A 16,901-nucleotide genomic window follows, 5' to 3' on the forward strand; every position below is an offset into this window, starting at 1 on the left:
TCTACCCCAATGGGCGTGGCCCAGTGGGGGCGGGGTTTATTTATCTGCTCACTCAGTGCACGGGGCTCAATGGGGGCGGGGTTTCCCCGGTGGGCGTGGCCTGCTCACCTGGTGGGCGGGGCTATTTCAGCACCTGGCCCGGCCGCGCCTTCTCCAGCTTGCGGCGCCGCTCGGCCGGGATCTCGTCCAGGCTGATCCCGTGGTTGCTCGCACTGCCGGGTTGGGGCCAATTCGGGCGGTTTGGGGATTTTTGGGGATTTTTTTGGGGAAATTTTGGGGATTTTTGTGGGGTTTTTTGGGGGGGAAATTTTGGGGATTTTTGGGGGGAAATTTTGGGGATTTTTGGGGGGATTTTTTGGGGGAAATTTTGGGGATTTTCGACCCAATCCTGTGGTTGCCCCATAACCACACCCCATAACCCCATAGCCCCTCCCTATAACTGGCATCGCTCACCCCATAACCCCAAACCCCTGACCCCATAACGGCCCCAAACCCCATAACCCCATAACCCCACACCACCCACACCCCACACTGACCCCATAACAGCCCCACTCACCCCATAACCCTATGACCCCACAGTGACCCCATAACTCACCCCACACCCCACAGTGACCCCACAGTGACCCACTGACCCCATAACCCCACAGTGACCCCATAACTCACCCCATGACCCCACAGTGACCCCGTAACTCACCCCATGACCCCACACTGACCCCACAGTGACCCACTGACCCCATGACCCCACAGTGACCCCGTAACTCACCCCATGACCCCACAGTGACCCCACAGTGACCCAGTGACCCCATGACCCCACAGTGACCCCATAAGTCACCCCACACCCCACAGTGACCCCGTAACTCACCCCATGACCCCACAGTGACCCCACAGTGACCCAGTGACCCCATGACCCCACAGTGACCCCATAACTCACCCCGGCAGGAGGTCGGGGGGGGTGGGGATGGGTTTGGTGAATCCCTCGCGGCCCACGAGCCAGTAGGTGTCCTCCACTCCCTTACCCTGTGTGGGGTCAGGTGTGGGGTTATGGGGTCAGGTATGGGGTCAGTCAGGTATGGGGTCAGTCAGGTATGGGGTCAGGTATGGGCACAGCCAATAGGCGTCTTCCACTCCCTTACCCTATAGGGTATGGGGTCAGGTATGGGGTCAGGTATGGGGTTATGGGGTCAGGTATGGGGTTATAGGGTCAGTTATAGGGTCAGGTATGGGGTTATAAGGTCAGTTATAGGGTCAGGTATGGGGTTATGGGGTCAGGTATGGGGTTATGGGGTTATGGGGTCAGGTATGGGGTCAGGTATGGGGTTATGGGGTCAGTCAGTTACGGGGTCAGGTACAGGGTCAGTCTGGTATAGGGTCAGTTTGGGGCTGTATTTGGGGTTTCAGGTAGTTTTGTGCTCTATTTGGGATTTTCCAGGCAGTTTTGGGCTGTTTTGGACATTTTTGAGGCAGTTTTGGGCTGCATTTAGGTTTTCCAGGTTTTGGGCTCTATTTGGGGCTTTTCTAGGCGTTTTTGGGGGTGTTTTGGGTTGTTTGGGGATTTTCCAGGCCGTTTTGGGGCGGTTTTGGGCCGTATTTGGGGTTTTCCAGGTGGTTTTGGGCTATTTTGGGGCCGTTTTGAGCTGTTTTAGGATTTTTTCGGGGCGTTTTGGGGCCGTTTCGGGCTCACTCGGTCTTGCCGCGGATGTCGACCTTGAACCCCTCCTGCAGCGAGAGCAGGATGGCGACCGTACGCTGGTTCACGTGGATGCGATAGGCTGGGGGGAAAAAGGGGATTTAGGAACCCCAAAAAAATAACAAAAAACCAAAAACCAAAAACACCCCCAAAACCCCATGACTGACCCCGACCCCAAGCCCCCGGTTCACGTGGATGCGATAGGCTGGGGAAAAAGGGGATTTAGGAACCCCAAAAAAATAACAAAAAACCAAAAAAAAACCCAAAAAACCAAAAAAAAAACACCCCCAAAAGCCCCATAACTGACCCCGACCCCACAGCCCCTCCCGGTTGATGTGGATGCGATAGGCTGGGGGGGAGAGGGGATTTAGGAACCCCAAAAAAACCCCAAAAAATCCCAAAATGACCCCCCAAAAAATCCCAAACCCCATGGATCCCAAAAACCCCAAAAACCCCATAACTGACCCCGACCCCACAGCCCCTCCCGGTTCACGTGGATGCGATAGGCTGGGGAGGAGAGGGGATTTAGGAACCCCAAAAAAACCCCGAAAATAGCAAAAAAAACCCCAAAAAACCACCCCAAAATCTCCAAATGGCGTCCCCTGTCCCCATGTCCCCAATGTCCCCATCAGTGTCCCCATCAGTGTCCCCAATGTCCCCAATGTCCCCAGTGTCCCCGTTGGTGTCACTCACGCAGCCCAGTGGACTCCATGTGCGACGCCGTCTTCACCGTGTCCCCGTCCCTGTGTCCCCTGTCCCCATCAGTGTCCCCATCAGTGTCCCCACTGTCCCCAATGTCCCCAGTGTCCCCGTCACTGTCCCAGTATCCCCCTGTCCCCATCAGTGTCCCCATCAGTGTCCCCAATGTCCCCAATGTCCCCAATGTCCCTGTTGGTGTCACTCACGCAGCCCAGTGGACTCCATGCGCGATGCCGTGTTCACCGTGTCCCCTGTCGCCATCCCTGTGTCCCCTGTCCGTGTCCCCATGTCCCCATCAGTGTCCCCATCAGTGTCCCCGATGTCCCCATGTCCCCAATGTCCCCAATGTCCCCAATGTCCCCAATGTCCCCAATGTCCCCATTGGCACTCACGCAGCCCGGTGGACTCCATGCGCGACGCCGTGTTCACCGTGTCCCCGAACAGGCAGTACCGGGGCATGGTCAGCCCCACCACGCCCGCCACACACGGCCCTGGGGGCGGGGACAGGAGGGGGCGTGGTCACCAATGGGCGTGGTCACCAATGGGCGTGGTCACCAAGGGGCGTGGTCACAAAGGGGCGGGGTCATGGAAGGGGTTGGGTCAACAGGCGATGGGCATTGAGGGTTGGCCAAGGAGTTGGGTGTGGCCAATGAGAGTGCAGTCATGGATGGGTGTGGCCACGTTGGGTGTGGTCATGGATGGGTGTGGCCAGTGAGGGTGTGGTCACAATGGGTGTGGCCTTTGGGGCGTGTCCTAGAAGGGGAGTGGCCCAGATGGATCCAATGGGGCATGATTGCGTTGAGCGTCGGCCAAGTTGGGCGTGGCCAAGAAGGGGTGTGGCCATTGAGCGTTGGCCAAGATGGGCGTGGCCTGTACGGGTGTGACCAATGGGCGTGGCCAAAGGCGTGGCCACACACAACATGACCCATTGACCGTTGGCCAAGGCGCCATCACCCAACCTTTGACCAACACACGGGGCGTGGCCATTGGGCGTTGGCCAAGTTGGGCGTGACCATTGGGCGTTGGCCAAGTTGGGCGTGGCCACTGGGCATTGGCCAAGTTGGGCGTGGCCAAGAAGGGGCGTGGCCATTGAGTGGTCACAAAGCGGGCGTGGCCAAAGGTGTGGCCACACCCAACCTGACCCATTGACCAAGGCGCCACCACCCAACCTTCGCCCAACACGTGGGGCGTGGCCGGGGCGTGTCGGGGGCGTGTCCGTCGGGAGCAGTGGGGCGCGGGGGGCGGGGCCGTACCCGAGTGCAGCCCGATGCGGATGCGCACGGGCACCTCGGGCATGTGGCGCATCTTGAAGGTGCCGACGGAGCTGAGGATGTCCAGCGACATGTTGGCGATCTCGCCGGCGTGCCGGTTGCCGTTGCGCTTGGGCAGCCCCGAGGCCACCATGTAGGCGTCGCCGATGGTCTCCACCTGGCCGGGGGGGCGCCCGGGGGGCGGGTCAGGGGGCGGCCACGCCCGCGGGGACACGCCCGCGGCGCCTGAGAGCTCGTGAGGCGGTCACCTGGCCACCTGAGGTGGTCACCAGGGTCTTCGTGCGGTGGGGCTTGGTGGCCCATGGGAAGGTCGGGGATTGGGCCAACATGGGGCCACCTTGACCATGGCCATAAGGTCACCATGAGCAGCTCCATGGAGCCACCTTGAGCAGCTCCATGGGGCCACCTTGACCATGGCCATAAGGTCACCATGAGCAGCTCCATGGAGCCACCTTGAGCATGGCCATGGAGCCACCTTGAGCATGGCCATGGAGCCACCTTGACCATGACCATGAGGCCACCTTGACCATGGCCATGGGGCCACCTCTAGAGGTCAATGGAGTCATCTTGACCATGGCCATGGGGCCACCCTGACCATGGCCATCAGGTCATCTTGACCATGGCCATGGAGCCACCTTGAGCAGCTCCATGGGGCCACCTTGACCATGGCCATGAGGCCACCTCTAGAGGTCAATGGAGTCACCTTGACCATGGCCATGAGGCCAGCTTGACCACGGTCATGAGGCCACCTTGACCATGGCCATGGAGCCACCTCGAGCAGCTCCTTGGGGCCACCCTGACCATGGCCATGGTGCACCTTGACCGTGGCCACCACCATTGACCCCAAACCCCATCCTGAGGTGTCCACCCATGACCCCATGACCGAGTGACCACCATGACCGTGACAACCATTGCCACCATTGCCCTGGTCACCTTGTAGCCACCACCGTTGATCCCTGGGATGACCGCCCGTGACCCGACCGAAGTGACCGTTCTGAGGTGACCACCCATGACCCCCATGACCATCCGTGGTTACCTTGTAGACGTCGTGGGAGCCGATGATGGCGTCGAAGAGGGTGTAGAGGTCGTTGAGCAGGTCCACCACCTCGATGGGCTCGCTCATGGCCGAGATGGTGGTGAAGCCCACGATGTCGCTGAAGTAGAGCGTCACCTCCTCGAAGTACTCGGGCTCCACCGGCGTCCCCATCTTCAGCGCCTCGGCCACCGACCTGCCCGGGGGGCAGCGGGGTCACCCGGGGGGCAGCGGGGTCACCCGGGGGGCAGCGGGGTCACCCAGGGGTCAGCTGCTCCGGCCACGGGGGCTCGGTGGTCAAGGAGTGGACAGTGGGGCCACTGGGAGGTTCTGGTGGCACTTGGGGGTTGGTGTGGTTGAGATTGACCACTGGGGTGTCCGAGGGTCACTTTGACCCATAGGTCTGGATGGGTCAGTTGGTCAAGGCTGACCACAAGGGTCACTTTGACCATGTGGTGACCCATAGGTCTGGATAGGTCTCCAAAGGTCAAGGTTGACCACAGGGGTCTCCGATGGTCACTTTGACCATGTGGTGACCCATAGATCTGGATAGGTCTCCAAAGGTCAAGGTTGACCACAGGGGTCACTTTGACCATGTGGTGACCCATAGGTCTGGATGGGTCTCCAAAGGTCAAGGTTGACCACAGGGGTCACTTTGACCATGTGGTGACCCATAGGTCTGGATGGGTCTCCAAGGGTCAAGGTTGACCACAGGGGTGTCCAAGGGTCACTTTGACCCATAGGTCTGGATGGGTCAGTTGGTCAAGGCTGACCACAACCTGTCCTTGGTGACCGCCTTGACCTTCTCCTGCTGCGTGGGTCTAGGGGTCAATGTTGAGTGACCACCTTGGCCAAGGGGTCAAGGCTGGCCATAATCCGTCCGCAGCGACCACCTTGACCTTCTGCTGCCCCACAGATCTGGTGGGGTCAGTGGGTCAAGGCTGGGTGGGGTCAGTGGGTCAAGATCCCCCCCAACCTTCTCCTGATGACCCCTCATTGTCCTCTCCTGCCCCATTGTCCTCTCCTGCCCCATTGTCTTCTCCTGCCCCACACCTCAGGCCGGGCTCACCATCTGCAGCTCCCTCCACCCCAAACCTCCACGTGGGACCCGTGGGGGTGACGCCCACCCAGCCCCAGTGGCCGCCCCCAGCCCCCCGGGGTGACCCACGGCGGCAGCATCTGGGTCAGGAGCTTGTCGGTCTTCTGCTTCTCGATCTCCAGCTCCTCGGTCCTCTCGCGGATCAGGTCCTCCAGGTTGCTGCTGTACTGCTCCAGCATGCGCAGCATCGAGTCGATGATGTTGGTCTTGCGGCCCTTGTTGATGCCCTTGAACTGCGGGGGGGAGAACCCCGTGGGGACACCGTGGAGATCCGTGGAAACACCATGGAAACCCCACGGAATTCCATAGAATCCCATGGAGACACCGTGGAGATCCGTGGAAACACCATGGAAACCCCACGGAATTCCATAGAATCCCATGGAGACACATGGACCGCCATGGAACCTCATGGAAACACCATGGAAACCCCATGGAAACCCCATAGAATCCCATGGAGACACGCCCCCCCCCCCCCTGGATCCATGACACCTGTTCATGGACCAAACCATAATGAATGACATGGACACCGTGACTACATGGAACCATGACCCCCAAAACCATGAACCCCATACCAACATAATCCATACCCATAGAACCCCATAGAGGTTCCTTGGGAATGAACACATGCTCTGACCATGGACCTCATGGAAACCCCAAAGAACCCCGCGGAGACACCATGGAGATCCATGGAAACACCATGGAAACCCCACGGAATTCCATAGAATCCCATGGAGACACCGTGGAGATCCATGGAAACTCCATAGAACCCCATAGAATTCCATAAAACCCCATGGAGACACCATGGAACCTCATGGAAACCCCATGGAATCTCATGGAACCTCATGGAAACCCCAAAGAAACCCACGGAGACACCATGGAGATCCATGGAACCCCCACAGAACCCCATAGAATTCCATGGGACTCCATGGAGACACCATGGAACCTCATGGAACCTCATGGAAACCCCAAAGAACCCTGCGGAGACACCATGGAGATCCATGGAACCCCCATAGAACCCCATAGAATTCCATGGGACTCCATGGAGACACCATGGAACCTCATGAAGACCACATGGAACCTCATAGGGACCCCACAGATCCCGACAGAGACCGACACCTGTCCCACCTGTCCCAGCTGAGTCTCACCTGGTTGAACACCTGGTCCATGGTGGGTCTCTTCTCGGGCTGCTCGCTCCAGCCCAGACCGATCCCACACTGGTTCCATTACCCCATACCGGTCCCATACCGGTCTCATACTGGTCCCACCTGTCCCAGGTGTGTCCCACCTGTCCCTCACCTGGTCGAACACCTGGTCCATGGTGGGTCTCTTCTCAGGCTGCTCGCTCCAGCCCAGACTGATCCCGTACTGGTCCCAGTGTCCCACACTGGTCCCATACTGGTCTCACCTGTCCCAGGTGTCCCTCACCTGGTCGAACACCTGGTCCATGGTGGGTCTCTTCTCGGGCTGCTCGCTCCAGCCCAGACTGATCCCGTACTGGTCCCAGTGTCCCACACTGGTCTCACCTGTCCCAGGTGTCTCACCTGGTCGAACACCTGGTCCATGGTGGGTCTCTTCTCGGGCTGCTCGCTCCAGCCCAGACTGGTTCCATCACCCCATACCAGTCCCATACCAGTCCCATACTGGTCCCAGTGCCCCTCACCTGTCCCAGGTGTCCCACCTGTCCCTCACCTGGTCGAACACCTGGTCGATGGTGGGTCTCTTCTCGGGCTGCTCGCTCCAGCACTCCTTCATCAGGTGGATGCACTCCAGCGGGGCCTGGTCGGCCGAGACCGCGGGGCGGCACAGGGGCGGCGGCCGCTGCACCTTCTCGATGATCTCTGCGCACGTTTGGGGACGTTTGGGGACGTTTCGGGTCATTTGGGGTCATTTGGGGTCATTTGGGGTCATTTGGGGTCATTTGGGGTCATTTGGGGTCAGTTATAGGTCAGTTTGGAGTCATTTATGGGGTCAATTATGGGTCACTTATGGGGTCAGTTTGGGGTCAACTCGGGGTCACTTGGGGTCATTTCGGGTCATTTCGGGTCATTTTGGGTCATTTTGGGTCATTTGGGGTCAGTTTGGGGTCAGTTTGGGGTCAGTTATGGGTCAGTTTGGAGTCACTTATGGGGTCAGTTTGGGGTCACTCAGGGTCACTTGGGGTCATTTTGGGTCATTTTGGGTCATTTCGGGTCATTTGGGGGGTCACGGGGTCATTTGGGGTCAGTTATGGGTCAGTTTGGGGTCAGCTCAGGGGCGCTTGGGGGTGGTTTGGGGTCTCTTGGGGTCATTTGGGGTCACTCATGGTCACTCAGGGTCATTTGAGGTCTCGGGGTCATTTGGGGTCAGTTTTGGGGTCGGTTTTGGTGTTTCGGGGTCAGTTTTGGGATTTTGGGGTCAGTTTTGGAGATTTTGGGGTCAGTTTTGGGGTTTCGGGGTCAGTTTTGGAGTTTTGGCGTCGTTTTTAGGGTTTTTACCTTCGGGGGGCAGCCCCAGCATGCAGGGGTTCTCGGGGGTTTTTTGGGGTGCAGAACTCGATTTCGGGGTCGGTTTTGGGGTCAGTTTTGGGGTTTTGGGGTCGGTTTTGGGGTCTCACCTTCGGGGAGCAGCCCCAGCATGCAGGGGATTCTCGGGGGACTTTTGGGGTGCAGAACTCGGTTTTGGGGTCAGTTTTGGGGTCAGTTTTGGGGTTTTGGGGTCGTTTTGGGGGTTTTTACCTTCGGGGGGCAGCCCCAGCACGCAGGGGGTTCTCGGGGGGTTTTTTGGGGTGCAGAACTCGATTTCGGGGTCGGTTTTGGGGTCTCACCTTCGGGGGGCAGCCCCAGCATGCAGTAGGGGGGGCTCCTGCAGATCACCTCCGGTTTGGGGTCATGATGATTTTGGGGTCGGTTTTGGGGTCTCACCTTCGGGGGGCAGCCCCAGCATGCAGTAGGGGCGGCTCCTGCAGATCACCTCCTGCATGATGATGCCGATGCCAGCCGTGCCGCCCAGGGCGCTCGCGCCCGCCCCCGCAGCAGCTCCGGCGCCGTCCACAGCCGCTCTGGGGGCGGGGCCACGCTCGGGCACGCCCACCGGGACACGCCCACCCACCCCCGATACACCACGCCCGCCCCCAACGCAGAATCCAATGGGAGGATGCTTGAGGGTGTGGCCACGCCCCCCGGACACGCCCAGCTTGAGGTCATGCCCACATGGGGGTGTGTCACCAGCTGGTCACGCCCCCTTTTGTATAAGCCACGCCTCCTTTCACATGGTCACCATCCAGGGGTGAAAGGACAGGCCACGCCCATACATCAGGCCACACCCCCTCCAAGGAGGCCACGCCATAAATGGGTGGGGTTGGATGTGGCCACGCCCCCACCGTAAGCCCCACCCTCAATGCCCCCACCACACCCATAGGCCACACCCCGAAAGGAAAAGCCACGCCCCCAACTCCAAGGCCACACCCCTAAATCAAAGGCCGTGTCCCTTTCCACAGGCCACACCCATCCCCGAGGCCACGCCCCTTCCCTCAGGGATTCCACACCCCTTCTCTTTAGCCCCGCCCCATTGGCCACGCCCACCCCGAAGCCACGCCCCTACAGAATCCCCATTGATTCACTGGAGGCCACGAGACTCCACCCCCATGCCCACAGACCACACCCATGCTGCCACGCCCATCTGGCCACACCCATGAGACTCCACCTATGAGGTTCCCCCCATTAGACCCCACCCACGAGGCCACACCCGCGAGACCACGCCCACTCGGGGCCCGCCCCCCTCACCGTGGGGCTGCGGGGGCGGGGCCGGCACGCGCTGCGCCTCCAGCAGTTGGTTGTAGCCGTGGTCGGTGACCTTGAGCACGAAGCGCCCGTCCACCACGCAGTTGCGCGACTTGAGCCGCCCGTGCACCACGTCGCGGTGGTGCAGGTACCGCACGCCCTGCGGCACGGCCAGCGCGGCCGCAGTCAGCGTCAGTGGTGTGGGCAGCGCGGCCACGGTCAGCGTCAGTGGTGTGGTCAGCATGGCCATGGTCAGCGTCAGTGGTGTGGTCAGCGCGGCCTCGGTCAGCGTCAGTGGTGTGGGCAGCATGGTCATGGTCAGCGTCAGTGGTGTGGTCAATGTGGTCATGGTCAGCGTCAGTGGTGTGGTCAGCATGGCATGTTCAGCATCAATGGTGTGGTCAATGTGGTCATGGTCAGCAGCAATGGTGTGGTCAGTGTGGTCATGGTCAACATCAATGGTGTGGTCAATGTGGTCATGGTCAGCAGCAATGGTGTGGTCAGCGTGGTCGTGGTCAGCATCAGTGGTGTGGACAACGTGGTCATGGTCAGCGTCAGTGGTGTGGTCAGCACGGAGTGGCCAGCGCCGCCGGTCAGCGTCAGTGGTGTGGTCAGCATGGTCATGGTCAGCAGCAATGGTGTGGTCAATGTGGTCATGGTCAGCATCAATGGTGTGGTCAGCGTGGTCATGGTCAGCAGCAATGGTGTGGTCAGTGTGGCATGGCCAGCATGGCCGCGGTCAGCATCAGCGGGGCGCGGCCAGCGTGGCCGTGGTCATCATCAGTGGTGTGGTCACTGCGGCCGCGGTCAGCGTCAGTGGTGTGGTCAGCGTGGTCATGGTCAGCAGCAATGGTGTGGTCAATGTGGTCATGGTCAGCATGGCATGGTCAGCATGGCATGGTCAACATCAATGGTGTGGTCAACGTGGCCGTGGTCAACATCAGTGGTGTGGTCAACACGGTCGTGGTCAACACGGCATGGTCAACATGGCCATCATCAATGGTGTGGTCAACAACGATGTGGTCAGTAACAGTGTGGTCAGCAATGGTGTGGTCAATGTCAATGGCGTGGTCAACGTGGCCATGGTCAACCATTGTCATGGTCAGCAATGGTGCAGTCAGCATGGCCATGGTCAGCCAATGGCATGGTCAGCATGGCCATGGTCAGCAATGGCATGGTCAGCATGGCCGTGGTCAGCAATGGCATGGTCAGCATGGCCATGGTCAGCAATGGCATGGTCAACAAGGCCATGGTCAACCATCAATGGCATGGTCAGCATGGCCGTGGTCAGCAATGGCGTGGTCAACAACATCATGGTCAACAATGGCATGGTCAACAATCAACGTCATGGTCAACAAGGCCGTGGTCAACCATCACCACCATGGTCTCCAACGCTGTAGCCCATGACCCCCTGACCACGCCCGTGGCCACCACCACCCCAATGACCGTCCCCTGGTCACCCGACCACCAAGGCCACCCCGCGGCCGCCAGGCCACGCCGCGGTCACCTTGATGAGGTCGATGAGCAGCGAGGACTTGAACATCCAGTCGAGCTTCATGTCCTCGTTGCGCAGCAGGTCCTCGAGGCTGCCGCGCGAGCAGTGCTCCGACACGATGGCGAAGATGCCGCAGTCGTGGAAGAAGCCCAGGAACAGGTTCACGTTCTCGTGGCGCAGGTCCCGCAGCTGGGGGACACCGGGGTGGGACACCGGGGTGGGACACCGGGACCGGGAGGGGACACCAGGACCAGGAGGGGACACCGGGGTGAGATGGGGATGACCCAACGATATCCCAAGACCCCTCAAAGTCTCCATGACCCAACAATGTCCCCAAGACCCAGTGATGTTCCCCATGGTCCATCACCACCCAACGATGTCCCCATGGTCCATGATGACCCAACGATGTCCCCAAGACCCCTCAAAGTCTCCATGACCCAACGATGTCCCCAAGACCCAGTGATGGATCACTGTGGCCCAACCTTGACCACGATGACCCAACGATGTCCCCATGGTCCATCGTGACCCAACGATGTCCCCACGTCCCCTGTGATGTTCCCCATGGTCCATCACCACCCAACGATGTCCCCAAGCCCCCAGTGATGTCACCATGGTCCATCATGACCCTGTGGTGTCCCCATGGTCCGTCACCACCCAATGATGTCCCCATGGTCCATCATGACCCCGTGATGTCCCCATGGTCCATCACCACCCAACGATGTCCCCATGGTCCATCACCACCCAATGATGTCCCCATAGTCCATGATGACCCCACGATGTCCCCATGTCCCCTGTGATGTCCCCATGGTCCATCATGACCCAGTGATGTCCCCATGGTCCATCACCACCCAACGATGTCCCCATCACCCCAACGATGTCCCCATGGTCCATCATGACCCCGCGATGTCCCCATGACCCAATGATGTCCCCATGGTCCATCACCACCCCACGATGTCCCCATGGTCCATCGTGACCCCGCGATGTCCCCATGGTCCATCACCACCCAATGATGTCCCCATGGTCCATCACCACCCCGCGATGTCCCCATGGTCCATCACCACCCAATGATGTCCCCATGACCCAATGATGTCCCCATGGTCCATCACCACCCCGCGGTGTCCCCATGGTCCAAGATGGCCCAACGATGTCCCCAAGCCCCCAGTGATGTCCCCATGGTCCATCACCACCCCGCGATGTCCCCATGGTCCATCACCACCCAATGATGTCCCCATGGTCCATCATGACCCCGCGATGTCCCCAAGCCGCCCGTGGTGTCCCCATGGTCCATCACCACCCAATGATGTCCCCATGGTCCATCAGGACCCCATGGTGTCCCAAGCCGCCCGTGGTGTCCGCATGGTCCATCACCACCCAATGATGTCCCCTGGTCCACGTGCCCCTGTCCCAAGCCGCCCGTGGTGTCCCCATGTCCATCACCACCCAATGATTCCCATGTCCATCACCCCCAATATTCCCCATGGTCCATCACCACCTCCATGTCCATCACCACCCAATGTGTCATGGTATATGTCCCCAACCGTGGTGTCCCCATGGTATGATGGCCAACTGTCCCAACCATATGTCATGTATCCACCCCACCATGTCCCCAGTCCTGCATGTCCATCACCACTCAATTTCCCATGTCATCATGTCATTCCATCACCACCCCATGTCCATGCATCACCACCAATTTCATGATCACCACAATGTGTCCATGGTCATCAGGACCCCGCGATGTCCCCATGGCATCACCACCCTGTGGTGTCCCCATGCATCATGCCCCTGAGTCCCCAACGTGGTGTCCCATGTCACACCACCAATTGTCCCATGTCATCATGCCGATGTCCCCACGTGGTGTCCCCATGGTCCATCACCACCCAATGATGTCATGGTATCAGCCGCTGATGTCCCCATGTCCATCACCACCCAATGATGTCCCCATGGTCATCACCACCCAATTGTCCCATGGTCATCTCCCCGTGGTGTCCCCATGGTCCATCACCACCCAATGATGTCCCCATGGTCCATCAGGACCCCGCGATGTCCCATGGTCCATCACCACCCCGCGGTGTCCCCATGGTCCATCAGGACCCCGTGATGTCCCCAAGCCGCCCGTGGTGTCCCCTCGCTGTCCCCACCTTGCAGAAGGTCAGCTTGGTGGCCGGTTTCACCTCCGTGTGTTGGTCACCCGGGAACTTCTTCAGCCACACCCAGTCCCCGTGCGGGGCGGGTTTGGGGTAAATCCGGGTGGGTTTGGGGCAAGTAGAGGAATTTGGGGTAAATCCGGGCGGGTTTGGGTTGGTTTGGGGGTAAATCGGGCGGTTTTGGGGCGACTGGGGGAATTTGGGGTAAATCGGGGCGGTTTTGGGGAGGTTTTGGGGTGACTCAGGTCAGGTTTGGGTTTTGAGGTGCTGGGGTCGGTTTTGGGGTAAATTGGGGCGGTTTTGGGTTGACTGGGGAATTTGGGGTAAATCGGGGAGGTTTTGGGGCGGTTTTGGGGTGCTGGGGTCAGTTTCGGGGTGAGTTTGGGGGTTTTGGGGTGCTAGGGTCAGTTTTGGGGCAAGTTTGGGGGTTTGGGGATACCTGGATTGGTTTGGGGGGCAGTTTGGGGGGTTTTGGGGTGCGGGGGTCGGTTTTGGGGTGAGTTTGGGGGGTTTTGGGGTGCTGGGGTCAGGTTTGGGGTGAGTTTGGGGGGTTTTGGGGTGCGGGGGTCGGTTTTGGGGTGAGTTTGGGGGTTTTAGGGTGAGTTTGGGGGTTTTGGGGTGAGTTTGGGGGCTTTTGGCGCTTACCTGCACGGAGGCGACAAGGCCCTGCTGGTTAAAGAGCAGCAGCAGCAGCGGGAGGTTTGCGCTGCCCTTGGCTGCTGCGGGATCCTGCGGGAAACAGCTGTCAATCACTGCCCGGGGGCGGGGCCAGCTGTCAATCACTGCCCGGGGGCGGGGCCAGCTGCCAATCATTGCTATGGGGCGGGGCCAGCTGCCAATCACTGCCCGGGGGCGGGGCCGGCTGCCAATCACTGCCCGGGGGCGGGGAGAGCTGTCAATCACTGCTATGGGGTGGGGTCAGCTGCCAATCACTGCCCGGGGGCGGGGCCAGCTGCCAATCACTGCCCGGGGGTGGGGCCAGCTGTCAATCAGTGCCCGGGGCCGGGGCCAGCTGTCAATCACTGCCCAGGGGCGGGGCCAGCTGTCAATCAGTGCCCGGGGGCGGGGCCAGCTGTCAATCATTGCCCCAGGGGTGGAGCTACAATCTGCTGTCAATCACTGCCAGGAGGGGCTGAGATCAGCTGTCAGTCATCACCAGGGGTGTGGTTATCAGCTGTCAATCACCACTCTGGGTGTGGTTACCAGCTGTCAATCATCGCCCAGGGGCTGGGATCAGCTGTCAATCATCACCAGGGGTGTGGTTATCAGCTGTCAATCACCACTCTGGGTGTGGGATCAGCTGTCAATCACCACTCTGGGTGTGGGATCAGCTGTCAATCATCACCAGGGGTGTGGTTACCAGCTGTCAATCATCGCCCAGGGGCTGAGATCAGCTGTCAATCATCGCCCAGGGGGCGGAGCCGCTGTCCCCTCGCCTTGTCGCCCCCGTGGGTGGGGGAGGGGAGGAGGGTCGGGAAGGGGGGGATGGGCAGGAGGGGGCGGGGCCGGGCGGAGGGGGCGGGGCCGGGGGCGGGGTCTCACCTCGGCCACGGCCACGTTGGTGGTGTCGGGGCCAGGGGTGGGGCCGCTCTTGGTGTCCCCTCCCCCGCTCTGGCCGGCCAGGCTGGCCTGGCTGCTGTCCACCTGTGGGCGGGGTCACGCAGGGGTCACACAGGGGTCACACAGGGGTCACACAGGGGTCACACAGGGGTCACAGGTCACCCATGGGGACAGGTGACCCTGGGGAGATGTCACCATGGGGTCACGCCAGGCATGGGGACACCAGGATGTCACCCATGGGGACATGGGTGGTCACCAGGGGTCACCCATGGGGACAATGTCCTCAGTGTCCCCATTAATGTCCCCAATGTCCCCAATGTCCCCAATGTCCCCAACCCCAGTGTCCCCAATGTCCCCGGTGTCCCCAATGTCCCCAATGTCCCCAATCCCCCAGTGTCCCCAATGTCCCCGGTGTCCCCAATGTCCCCAATGTCCCCAATCCCCCAATGTCCCCGGTGTCCCCTGTGTCCCCAACGTCCCCGGTGTCACCTGCTTGCTGCTCTGCGTGTTGATGAAGGTCAGGTCCTCCATGGTCAGGATGATTTTGTTGGGGCCCTTCATGAGCTGGGCCTGCTGAATGCGGCGCCTGCAGCGGGGACAGCGGGGACATTGGGGACACTGGGGACATTGGGGGGACATTGGGGACATTGGGGACATTGGGGACACTGGGGACATTGGGGACATTGGGGACATTGGGGACACTGAGGGGACAGCGGGGACATCGGGGACACTGAGGGGACATTGGGGACATTGGGGGGACATTGGGGACATTGGGGACAGCAAGAACACTCCAGTGTGGGGACACCAAGCTGCCACCAGGGCCACCAAGGACAGTGGGGACACTGAGCTGCCACCAGGGCACCGGGGCCACCAGGACAGGGACACAGAGACACCGAGGGGACATCAGGGGACACCAGGGGACATCAGAGGACATCAGGGGACACCAGGGACATCAGGGACATCAGGGACACCAGGGGACATCAGGGACACCAGGGGACACCAGGGACACCAGGGACATCAGGGGACACCAGGGACATCAGGGGACACCAGGGACACCAGGGACATCAGGGGACACCAGGGACATCAGGGGACACCAGGGACATCAGGGACATCAGGGACACCAGGGGACATCAGGGACATCAGGGACATCAGCAGACATCAGGGGACATCAGGGGACATCAGGGGACATCAGGGGACATCAGGGGACACCAGGGACATCAGGGGACATCAGGGACATCAGGGGACACCAGGGACATCAGGGGACACCAGGGACATCAGGGACATCAGGGACACCAGGGGACACCAGGGACACCAGGGGACACCAGGGACATCAGGGGACACCAGGGACATCAGGGACATCAGGGACACCAGGGGACATCAGGGACATCAGGGACATCAGCAGACATCAGGGGACATCAGGGGACATCAGGGGACATCAGGGGACATCAGGGACACCAGGGACACCAGGGACATCAGGGACATCAGGGGACACCAGGGACATCAGGGGACACCAGGGGACACCAGGGACACCAGGGGACATCAGGGGACACCAGGGACATCAGGGGGCAGGGACACCAGGGACACCAGGGCCACCAGGGAACACCAGGGGACACCAGGGACACCAGGGGACATCAGGGGACACCAGGGGACACCAGGGACATCAGGGACACCAGGGACATCAGGGGACATCAGGGACACCAGGGACACCAGGGACATCAGGGACACCAGGGACATCAGGGACACCAGGGGACACCAGGGGACATCAGGGGACACCAGGGGACACCAGGGACATCAGGGGACATCAGGGGACATCAGGGGACATCAGGGGACACCAGGGACACCAGGGACATCAGGGACACCAGGGACACCAGGGACATCAGGGGACACCAGGGGACATCAGGGGACACCAGGGGACACCAGGGACATCAGGGGACATCAGGGGACATCAGGGAGACATCAGGGGACATCAGGGGACACCAGGGACACCAGGGGACACCAGGGACATCAGGGGACACCAGGGACACCAGGGACACCAGGGGACACCAGGGACACCAGGGGACACCAGGGACATCAGGGGACATCAGGGGACATCAGGAGACATCAGGGGACATCAGGGGACACCAGGGACACCAGGGGACACCAGGGACATCAGGGG

General features: G+C 60.5%; 1 protein-coding gene across 1 annotated transcript in view; it reads right to left on the reverse strand.

Moving 5' to 3' along the window:
• Positions 1 to 121: 121 nt before the first annotated feature.
• The window catches only part of LOC115916966 (retinal guanylyl cyclase 1-like), a 22,982-nt gene continuing 6,202 nt past the window's right edge, over positions 122 to 16,901 (reverse strand). The window contains 16 exon segments of the mRNA XM_030970702.1: positions 122 to 212; positions 932 to 1,023; positions 1,681 to 1,769; positions 2,779 to 2,877; positions 3,640 to 3,814; positions 4,694 to 4,886; positions 5,859 to 6,022; positions 7,479 to 7,627; positions 8,690 to 8,785; positions 8,788 to 8,826; positions 9,551 to 9,707; positions 11,055 to 11,231; positions 13,181 to 13,261; positions 13,832 to 13,902; positions 14,719 to 14,830; positions 15,236 to 15,364. Coding sequence (XP_030826562.1) covers positions 122 to 212; positions 932 to 1,023; positions 1,681 to 1,769; positions 2,779 to 2,877; positions 3,640 to 3,814; positions 4,694 to 4,886; positions 5,859 to 6,022; positions 7,479 to 7,627; positions 8,690 to 8,785; positions 8,788 to 8,826; positions 9,551 to 9,707; positions 11,055 to 11,231; positions 13,181 to 13,261; positions 13,832 to 13,902; positions 14,719 to 14,830; positions 15,236 to 15,364 — 1,914 coding nt within the window.

The sequence above is a fragment of the Camarhynchus parvulus genome, unplaced genomic scaffold, assembly GCF_901933205.1.
Source record: "Camarhynchus parvulus unplaced genomic scaffold, STF_HiC, whole genome shotgun sequence".
NCBI lineage: Eukaryota > Metazoa > Chordata > Aves > Passeriformes > Thraupidae > Camarhynchus > Camarhynchus parvulus.